General features: G+C 52.6%; 4 protein-coding genes across 4 annotated transcripts; 1 reads left to right on the top strand and 3 right to left on the bottom strand.

The window, feature by feature from the left end:
• Window positions 1–1363: 1363 nt before the first annotated feature.
• F9C07_2287811 (flavin-binding monooxygenase-like protein) lies at window positions 1364–3374 on the bottom strand. Its single transcript, XM_041295183.2, has 2 exons — window positions 2982–3374; window positions 1364–2926 (listed from the first exon to the last, which is right to left on the bottom strand). The coding sequence occupies exons 1-2, from the start codon at window positions 3270–3272 to the stop codon at window positions 1661–1663; spliced, it is 1557 nt and encodes a 518-aa protein (XP_041150758.1). The 5' UTR covers window positions 3273–3374; the 3' UTR covers window positions 1364–1660.
• Window positions 3375–4328: 954 nt separating this feature from the next.
• F9C07_12888 (uncharacterized protein) lies at window positions 4329–6423 on the top strand (the record flags this gene model as incomplete). The annotated part of the gene is made up of 3 exons (XM_071507914.1): window positions 4329–4666; window positions 4804–5134; window positions 5194–6423. The coding sequence occupies 3 exons, from the start codon at window positions 4329–4331 to the stop codon at window positions 6421–6423; spliced, it is 1899 nt and encodes a 632-aa protein (XP_071367561.1).
• A 201-nt stretch (window positions 6424–6624) lies between these two features.
• F9C07_12889 (FAD binding domain protein) lies at window positions 6625–8184 on the bottom strand (the record flags this gene model as incomplete). Its single annotated transcript, XM_071507915.1, has 1 exon — window positions 6625–8184. One exon carries the CDS (start codon window positions 8182–8184, stop codon window positions 6625–6627), a length of 1560 nt encoding a protein of 519 aa, XP_071367560.1.
• A 212-nt stretch (window positions 8185–8396) lies between these two features.
• On the bottom strand, window positions 8397–10032 carry F9C07_12890 (major facilitator superfamily domain-containing protein; the record flags this gene model as incomplete). The annotated part of the gene is made up of 2 exons (XM_041287446.2): window positions 8397–8688; window positions 8744–10032. The coding sequence occupies 2 exons, from the start codon at window positions 10030–10032 to the stop codon at window positions 8397–8399; spliced, it is 1581 nt and encodes a 526-aa protein (XP_041150760.2).
• Window positions 10033–10499: the final 467 nt, after the last annotated feature.

The raw sequence follows: 10499 nt of genomic DNA, 5'->3' as shown, positions 1-10499 counted from the left end.
TTGGGATATTTGCGGGGGTTGTGCTCCAGATTTGGCCAACATCGGTTTTCCGAGATCGATGGGGGTAGGGCAGAAACCTTGTATAATTTATGCGCGATTTTATGGTATGCATGAAGCTCAGTATTACCAATTAAGTTACGTAGCGCACCAATAGCTTCACGCAGGTACGAGACGAACCATGGTAGAGAACGTCAGCCCACACAAAATACGTGCGATGAACCTCTTCGGGCCCGAACACCTTTTGCCATCCTTCAATTCCGAAATTCAATATCGACATTGACGTCTGGTCGATTCTCAATCTTGATACCTCGGCCGAATGTCTATGACAACATCCCATCTTTGGGAATCACATTGCCTTCGATGTCTAGAACTCATATGAGGCTGTCCTGTCGTTCGGGGCCTCTTGGCAATGACGAGCCGGTTGCATGCGATGACAGTCCTTCTACTGAATCACGCATCCAATGGCTGGTTAAACTGATCATTCTGAGGCACTTCCTCCACACGATATTATACAATTCCCAATGATTGAATCCAGCCTTACCTCAAGTCTTGACATGCTAGTTCCTACATGACATTTTGCCACTGATCCTCGCGCTTCAAACGACACGTATGGATCCATGGGATGCGCACTCCACTTCTCCTCCTCTCCCTCGGCATTTCCCTCGAGCAATACTGAAGTTTGGCCCTGCGGGCAAATGAACCCCTCGGACCCCATGGGCAAGCTGCCAAGCTGACCGATTTCTGGTCTGGGACGTCTCTTCCTTGCAGTTAAGATGCTCTGGTCGCCAAACTGTATGGCTGGCACCGCAGCTGCGACTCGCTGGAAGGACACGTGCTACACCATGCCCAGATCATAGCCCTACAACGTTGTGATCAGTTCTTGAGTAGACCACTCCAACAGATATCAGATGCATTCAGTTGTTTCCTCGATGGTCTAGATTAATGCTTGATACTAAGAGGTGTAGCTATGCTATTTTCCTTGTGCGAGAAAGAGGTTTCCTATGGGGTGATTTTGAATTTAAAGACATTGGTTGATATCCATACTTCTGCCAGCTCTCTGGACCACCAGGTGTAAGGATGTCTGTTCAAGGGATTGGGATATGATCTTTTATCATTGATACCAAAACTCGTGCTATGCTACACTGCCTTTTGAAGTGATCGGCTAGAGGACGCTGGTGTCTCAGTTCTTGTCCCTCGGCATCATGACGGTGAAAGGATTTACATCCAATGCCAGGCTACTGCTGTCTCCATTGTGTCATTAGATGCTAGAACCGGCTGGGTTGGCAGAGGGTGAGCTGTTGAGACATTCTGAGCACTCTTCATCTACATGTAGGAACTGCATATGGCAGATCTGAATTACAGGGCGCTGGCATAGTAACTTGTATCAATGTTCATTCATTAAAATGCTTGCTACATGCGTCGCAATATGCTTCAACTATGTAAGCAGACATGACCTCATTAATCATCTATGTGCCGCGTCAATCAATTTTTAGGTCGCGGTGTAACCGCGAGACACCGAGATGCGAGAAGTGCGCACATCAGCCCGATTGGCTCAGATGTACCGGCCAGGCGCAGTTCGAGTGTCCCTGGTCAAATGAGAGAATGGAAGAGTACCCATTCATTCGATAAACAGCTCTAATCCAGTGCTTGAAAACATGATTTAGCGCTGTTGCTTCAACTGCTTGCGGAACGACTCTTCTTGCCTGACCACCCCCATTGGGAGCGCTCGGCCAACACCGAACAGCACGAACGGTGCCCACTTCCACCGGAATGGGTTGACCAGGATCACAAACACAAACCAGTAGATCAATTCGGAGTACGTGAAGAAGTCGAATGCGTTGGTCGGGGAATGTTGTTTCACAAAGCGGGTGAAGTCGATCCAAGTCTTCATGCGACCCTCCGTGGGTTGCGTCAAGGGATCCGTCAAGAACATGAGCAAAAAGCGCGTGTAGATGCCAATATGCATATTGCCCACGGTTCCAATAGCGTCCACATAAGTGCTATTGTTGGCGCAAATCTCGGGGTACTTCGGGGGAAACACCTGCAAATACCAGCTAGGTGGGGTATACGGCTCTTCGAACGCATCGTCAGGCAAGAAGGATAGTGACGGACGCTTAAAGCCGGTCGCCATGATAATAACATCTCCCGTGATGACCGACTCATGGCCCGGACCGCCCTTGGGCACCTTTCTGGCGCGGCGATTGAAAAGGATCCCGTTCTCCTTCACGGAGACAATATCGCCGCGCAGCCATCGCGCCTTACCCTCCCGAATCTTGTCGAAGAGCTCCGAGTTCGCCATCGGCGTTGTCGTGAAGAGGCCGCCCGAGGGTGCAATATCCTGCAAATCCCGATAGAAGAACTTGTGCAGGAACCATTCCGGGATCCACGAAAAGGATGTCTCCATTCCAAAGATGTTCAACGCCAACAAGGACTGCACCAGCACGTTCCGGGGGATGATCCACTTATCCGACCGCGACAGGACATCGATTTCCGCCGCTTTTGACTGAACCGCAAACTCCAGGGCCTCAATGGCGCTGGCACCGCCGCCGATGATGAGCACCTTTTTCCCTTCGACATCCTTGCCATCCAGTTCCGACGAGTGATAGATATTACCTTTAAACTGCTCCTGGTCGGGCAACGGCGGCATCTTCGGGTCTCCACAGACACCTACCGATGCCACCACGCCATCAAAGCGGCCGTATTTCTCTTCGTCATCATTGATAATCCATTTGCCATCCTTGGCCTGCTTCACGGAGGTCACGGGGGTTTCGAATGCCGTATGTTTCTGCAGGCCATAGCGCTTCCACACGTCTACAATTTGCTCACGAATCTCTCCCTGCGTCGGATACGCATTATCGTATTTCACCGACGGATGGAATCGGTACATGATACTATGAATCTGCAAGGAGGACGTGGAGTTCACCCTCTGCCAGGTCATTGTATCAGCCATTGTCTTGTAATTGAAAATCATGAAAACATACACTCCAGATACCGCCCAATCCCTTCGCCTTGGAACGCGCCTCGAAGATCTGTACGTCGAATCCATGACCAACACAGTGAGCTGCGGCGGACACGCCCGTTAACCCAGCACCAATGACAGCCACTCGCTTCTTGGGAAGGCCATTGACGAGTGAAGCGGGTGGCGGAGGGGCAGGAGCAAAGAACCAGTTGAGAACCGCTTGAAACAGGAGATAGAAAAAGGTGAAGGTGCCCACGAAAGGGTGTTTGATGAAGTCCACCCAGGAGGACTGTGACGTCCCTGGCTGAACCATGGTGGCTGTCTTTGAGGATTCACCGAAACTAGCCAGTCAATTGATACAAAAGGGAAAAGTAAGAAACGGTTGTGTATCAGTTTATTTTCGATAGTTTGTGTGTGTCAAAGAAAGACGACGAGAGGAGAGAATCGAGGCGCTTTTTCAATGGCAGCAAGATGCAAAACCATGACGTAGTGGGTGGATCACTGGTCGGAAGGTCGTTTTCTTTTCAATGCATGTGAAAAGGAGAAGGCCACGCAAGAAGAACCAATGGTTTCATCATGCGGGAGAGATCTGGTCAGAATCCATGCTGCCTCCATTACGTTATGTTCCTCTCTCATGCCATCACATCCCGTCTCTCCCCATTTCCATCCTGTTTTCTCAGGCATCATCCCTTCCCAGGTGCATCTTATCTTATCGGGAGTTGCCTGTTCCCGTTAGCTCCGTCTTCGAACCAGTTTCCGTCCCGAGTCGTACTGACGAGTTACTATTTCATCTGTCCTGGAGTCCAGCCTTTTTCATATGGAAATTCAAAATGTTAGGATATCCTGGTGTGGAATCCCATGTCGGAACGTCATTGGAGGCGACTGATCTTCATTGATTGACGGATCATGATCAACCCAGTCCAACTAGTCAACATCACCGACTTCTTACTGGAGATGCGATCAATCCGTGGGAATACTAAGTCGTAACTGAGTGTGTGTGTGTGTGTGTGTTAATGATACTTGACAATACGGAACATACTCTGTAAACACAAGAGACGTGGATATTCTGCCCAAAACGTGACCTGTTCCCGATTGGGTCTAGGGCGGTCAAGCATGGCATCCGCCAGAACTTCCAGCGATAATGTGATCCTCAATTGTGTCGACCTCGACCTCCACGGGCCAATTCCACCTTGTCACCGTTGTTGTTTATACGCGCACTCTAAATATTGGATTTCGATAACCATGTGCAACTATCGCTAAAACCTTTTCCTCCACGCGTCGTGCGAACTCCACGCCCATGACGATCTTCATTCGCCCACCAGCTTTCATTCCTTGACGCCAACCATCTCCCAAGAACCCATTCACCAATATGGCCATGCAAGGCGCTCCGGTCCTTGACAAATTCTTGTCGGGGATCTCAGAGATTATTGGGAATCGCGACGGCTCGAAGCTCCAAGATTTCCTACAAATCGAACCTCCGTTGTCCGACATTTACCGACAGATGGTCGAGGAGTTACGGCAGCAATATCCCAATGGACCGAAAGAGGCTGATCTCCTGCGCCGATGCGAAGGGCTCGTCCCGCGCACCAGGAATGGCAGCTCATGGACCGCGTTTCCGACCTTCATGAAGCTGTATTTCACATTTCTCCGCGACGTGAACGTCGACAACCTGCTCGAAACCTACAACCTGCTGAAAGGGCTGGTGAAGTAAGTCCTTCTGGATGCATCCTTCACCTGAATCGCAGCATTACTCTCTATGGTATATCACCGCCATCGGAAGTAACGCTGGGCTCCTGTCGTCCTGGCCGGTTACTGATTGTTTCTGCGGTCGTCCCCGCCCATAGCCAGTCTGTTCTTGCACTCGGTGACAGTCAATACGGTGTGATCGTGCTACCCACCGTCCTGTACCTTTCCAAAGTCCTCGCGAAGCTGGCCATGGGCCTCGATCGCCGCCCCGAATTGATCGCACATTTGTTGAGAATGGAGGGTCGCTCTGATCAGGACGAGAGCATTGAGAAAGTGACATTAGTCGAGAAATCCGCGAATGTCGTCCGGGAAGCGTTCATCAAGTGCCTCACGGATCGCAGCGGAACCCCGGGGGTTCATGGCAAGCCCGAGGGCAAGCGGGTGGGCATCTATCTCATGGCCAACCTGTGCCTGAAGTTGCTTTTCCAGGTACGGTCCAGATTGAGACCTCTTCGACCGCTCCTAGGAACTGACGCAGATGACTCCAGTGCGGGAAACTCCGAAATGCAGAACAGATGTTTTCTAGTATCAGCGCCCAGTCCCCGCCGCTGAAATACTTCCCCGCTTCCCAAAGAGTGACCTACCTTTACTACCTCGGACGATATCTTTTTTCCAACAATCTCTTTTACCCCGCCCAGATCGCCCTTCAATCCGCCTACGACCAATGCCATCGCCAGGCGCTCAGCCAAAAGCGAGTCATCCTGACGTACCTGATACCATGTAACATCATCATGGGTCGCTTTCCTTCATTAGAGTTGCTACAACGGCCGGAATCAGAGGGGCTAGCCGACAAATTTGTTCCGATCTGTCGACTCATCGTTCGCGGTGATTACATTGCCTTCCGAGAGCATCTTGCGCTGGACTCACCGGCCACGGAATGGTTTGCACAGAAGGGCATTCTCCTTGCCCTGCGCAATCGGTGCGAAATCATCGTATGGCGTGCGCTTGCGCGAAAAGTATTCATCCACGGCGGCTTTCATGGGGAACCCCAAGGCTCCGCCCAGCGCGGACCTCCTCCTTTCCTGTACCTCCACAAACTCGAAACTGCAGTGCGATGGCTCCAATCACAACATGCGCAGTCCTTGCATGGCTCTCTCGGCTTTGATCCGTCCGGTCAAAACCGTGACGCACAGGCCGGGCAGAACGAGTTCGGATCGCAACTGGTGTATAAACTACCCGATCACGATTTCGGGGGAGTTGACGAGGTTGACGGTCCGCAGTCCAAGCCTGACCCAGAATTATTGTCCAAATATGAAGACTTTCTCACGCCGGACGGATGTTTTGACGACATGGGACAGTGGCAGTCCAATCCACCAGGAGTCTTGGTGGACGGACAGCCCGACGCCGACTACTCTCAATATGAACTAGATCCATACACCCACCGGGTCGAGTTAGACTCAGAAACTGAGCAAGGAAAGCCAACGCCCATGATGCGAGAGCTTGAATCCATCCTAGCGTCTCTCCTCACCCAGGGACTAATGCGCGGCTACTTAACCCACAAGAACCCTCGGTTCGCCATTCCCGGTGCACGCCTGCGTGGCGCCTTGCCGACCGGCTTTCCGAATGTCTGGCAGACTATCTCCGCCCGCGAATCGGAGGATGACCGGGTCCCTGGTTGGGTCCAACCTCCGCCGCCCGTGGCTGGTGGTAGTCTGGCAGCGGCCGGCGGAGGTCGCGTCGTGAACCTGTCGGGGGCACGGCCAGTGGGCGTGCAGTAATTTGAGGAGCCCATACGGAGTCTCGCGCGACTAAGCTCCCTAGCTCTTTCCATGAACAGCGCGATGTGATATATTATGATACCATTGATGTCCTTACAATTCCTGTCCTGGCTTCAATGCTAGCCACCCGGTATATGGCCATGTAAGACTAGTTTAAAATCAACTTTCAGATAGCGGGAAGTAAAAGCAGTACTTCCCACCTCAGTCCTTCTTGCTTTTGATCAGATAGTAGTCACCTCCTCTCCAAGCCTTATATACTCCGTACAACCCACACACCGGCCACGTCTCCCACGCCATCCTCTTCGCCCACCCGATCCATCCCTCGGTGGCCCCATCGCTTTTGGGACTCAAATTAACCCGCACCTTCTGATACAAATCCGGCAAATGCGCCGCATGATACTTCTCCCGCAACGCATCATAGCGTTTCCGATCATAGATCGACCAAAACTCCTCCTCTGTATAGTACGCATGGGCATACAGCCACTTCTTCCCGCCCAACTCCCTGACCTTGTGTTCCAGCCGCCGATTCTGCGCAATGAACGCTCCCGTATCCGACGCATGGGGGGACGGCGCCCACAGCCCAAAGTTCATCAGACAGTCCCCGTCATCCTCAGGGTCCTCTTCCTTCTGAGATTGATGCGGTCCCGCCTCGGCGCCGCGAGCCATGATCCCCTGCGAATGATGCAGCGGACACAACCAGATCGGATACGCGCCGAAGGTCTCTTTGTTATCGAGCCAGGTGAGAAACTCTCCTGTCGCTTTGTACGGCACCGCCACGTCTTGGATGATGTGTTGTTTCGAGAGCCCGCTCTCGTGTAAGGCGTGGTACATGACTCGGGTGTGCATAAAGGTATCGAGGATATACCGGGTGATACGATTAAAAGGCGTGACGAAGTAACTGAAGGCATAACGACCCGTCCAGAATGCACCGCGGTCGTACCGGAAGAGGTAATCTTGGATGGGGACGTAGTAGGTGACCGAGGCGGGGGGTTCGGCGTTCGGGCGATGGATTTTTCGAGTTTGGCGCTGCGCATGGATATAAAACCAGGGGTCTTGGGCGCGTACGAAGCGTTGGATGGGGGTTTGATTTGAGGGCAGGTCGACCAGGCGACCGGCGCAGACGACGATGTGGTCTGGGGCGTAGATGATGCCGTCCAGGTATTCGGTTTTGGGGGATGCAGTGGCCTCACGGAAGACTGTCATCGCTTGGGACATGCTGGAGGTGGAGTGGTAGGTTAGTTCGACGTAGGGTTTTGCTTCGCGACATTGGATCTCGAGCATAGTTACGACACCGAGAGTTCCAAAGGATGAGGCCGCAGCCCAGAAGAGTTCCTTCTCGTCGGGAGCCTTTTGGGAAGCTGTACGAATGTCGCCGTTAGCTAGGACGAGCTCGATCCGGTTCACCGTCGCATCGAAGAATCCGTGTCGAAAGGAGCTGCTCTCGCCGGACGTTCCGGAGAAGCCGCCGCCTGCGGTGATACCGGGGAATTCCATCACGACCAGCGGGATAAGGCCGTGAGGGAGGGTGGCCTTGACGAGTTCGTCCATGGGGACGTTAGGCTCGACCAGAACTGTCTTGCGGTCTGTGTCAACAGCCAGGACATGGTTCAGATTCGCGGTGTTAATGGTGTTGGCCGCGCTATGTTGCGATTGTCGCGTGCTGTTCGTGGAGCCATGGTAAATGCGGAAGGGTTGTTGGTTTTTGTGGAATTGGTGAACTTGTGCCGCGATGGTGGCGACAGCTATATTGTGAGCTTCCATGGTGCTATCCTGAAGCACAACATAGGTGTTCAGAAAGGAGATGCTGAGTGAAGTACCCTTGAAATGCGGGTGCCTGTTGTGGTGTTGATCGGGACTTTTTCCCCACTCGGAAAGTCAATGCACGGGTAATGACCTCATCCTCGAGATTAGATTAGATTAGATACGTATACACATTGCCTCCTAGTCTACGAATTCTCGATTTATTGCCAGACTCATCCAGACTTGTGCGACGCCTGAGAACGCCTCCAAGATACAAACATGAACAAAATCGAGACCACGAGACCCAACCCCGCAAAGCCAATACCCAAGTAAAGAGCTCCTCGATAGCCCCGGAGGACATTGCGTCCACCATCGTTCACATTCGACTCCACGGTCCCGGCAAATCCTAGTCCGAGGGAGATGGAGTAGTTGACCGTGGTGGTCACGAGGGATGCGGCGAGGCCTTGATGGTGGTGGGGCATTGAATTGCTGAGGATGAGGGTGCCGGATGGGAAGGACATATCCCTGTCGCAACTTGTTAAAGCGGTGAACTTTGGGCTAGGAGAGACAATCAACTTACATGCCCCATGACGTGATAAGGCTAGCTACAAATGCCTGAGCCCAGTAGGTCTGGTCCACGGGGACCGTTGCAAAGACGGACAGACCGGCCGTAAAGAAGACCATCGCGCAAAACATGATGACACTAGGGGGCAGTCGGCCGAGCAGGAATCCTGTCAGCAGAGCCGCTATAGCACCAGACGGAGCCGCGGCAACCCATTTGGCTGTGGCTAGTAACGGAGAGTTACCCTTGATTTCCTCCATAAATTGGTAAAAGTAGTAGATAATGATGCCAAAGCTGGACCACCCAGCGGCGATACATCCCAGCACCCATGCTAGGTCACCGGTAAAGACTGCACTTGGCAGCAGCGGACATTGGGCAATGCGTTCGATCCAAAGGAAGCCGCCGAAGATGATAAAGCCAACTATGAGCAGCACGTAGGTGTACGGGGTGGCCCATCCGACCAACGCGGCCTGGTTCCAAGCAAAATTGATCAGTACGAGGGCGATGATACCGGCCGCTGCTCCTAGCAGATCCAGTCGCACCCAAATCGGAAGGTCCTTCTGGAAATGAGGTCGCGACGTGTGCGGAATGACCAAAACACCCAGCACAGCAAAGGCAAAGCACACCATGCCCTGGACCCAGTACGCCCACGGCCACCACGTCATTTGTGCCAAGATCGAGGAGAACACTCCCCCAATGATGAAGCCGCTCGGCGCGGTGGCCCCAAAGAAGCTAAAGATCATCTCTTTGCGCAAGCCCGGTGGGTATGCGCGCCCGAGGATGGCGATCGCATTCGGGAGCAACATGGCCGGTCCCATTCCTTGTAAAGCGCGGCAGCAGTCAAAGAAGACCTGATTCGACCAGACACTGAAGCCCGCCAGCAACGACCACAGACCGAACCAAGCGAAGCCGATAATGAACATCAATCGATGGCCCAAGACGTCGCCGAGCCGACCGCAGACCAGGATGAAGGTGCCAACCGTCAAACTGTATGCCGCCGCAAACCAACTCAACTCGCCGGGGGTGGACGTCTGAAAGCTCCTGCCGATGATATATACCGGGGCGATCGAGATGCACAGGCCCGCCTGCGTCATGAATTGAGCCATGCAGACCACCACGACGAAGAGAATCTCCCGCCACAGCTCCTTCGGCGGTACCACGGCGGACAGAGTAGTGTCAGTGCGCGTCAGTGCTTCGGGATCATCATTGGGGTCGTCCGGCAGTTTCCCATTCAACTCATTGCGGCTTACGTCGGATCTCGACGCGGATGGAGACGGTGTTGCATCGTACATATCAGACTCCATCATCTTGATTCCAGCGGTTTCCGTAACGTCTCGGTATATTAGTCCCTCGATGGAGATTCAAAGGGAAACAAAGTCCAGCTAGTCGAGGATGACGCCCTTTATATCTTCCATGATCGGGACAATCCATGGAGAACGGCCCCTGAACGCATTAGCGATATCTACTAAAATTTCTCCCCGGCCTTGCTTGATACTAACTAGCGAGCATGTTTAGTCAGGTTTTACAATAAGTGACTTGATCTTTGCGCTCTCGTCATTTGTTGCGCATTGTGGATCCGCTCGATTCCCGTCGGATTCAATGTTCGCGTCCCGACGGAACATGGCTCGGAATTGATTCCAACCTGATTGATAAGACACGGTAGTTGCGAAAACTAGATTAGAAGGTTTAATAAGGAAGGCTCTAAAGGCATTGTAAAACGGTGTTGTTCTAGTAAGTAGAAATTGTGAGTCTTACCTAACAATAAGAACCTGCT

This window comes from Aspergillus flavus, chromosome 8, assembly GCF_009017415.1.
Source record: "Aspergillus flavus chromosome 8, complete sequence".
NCBI classification, from domain to species: domain Eukaryota; kingdom Fungi; phylum Ascomycota; class Eurotiomycetes; order Eurotiales; family Aspergillaceae; genus Aspergillus; species Aspergillus flavus.
The sequence above is the reverse complement of the archived record's forward strand: the minus strand, read 5'-3'. Positions and strand labels throughout refer to the sequence as shown.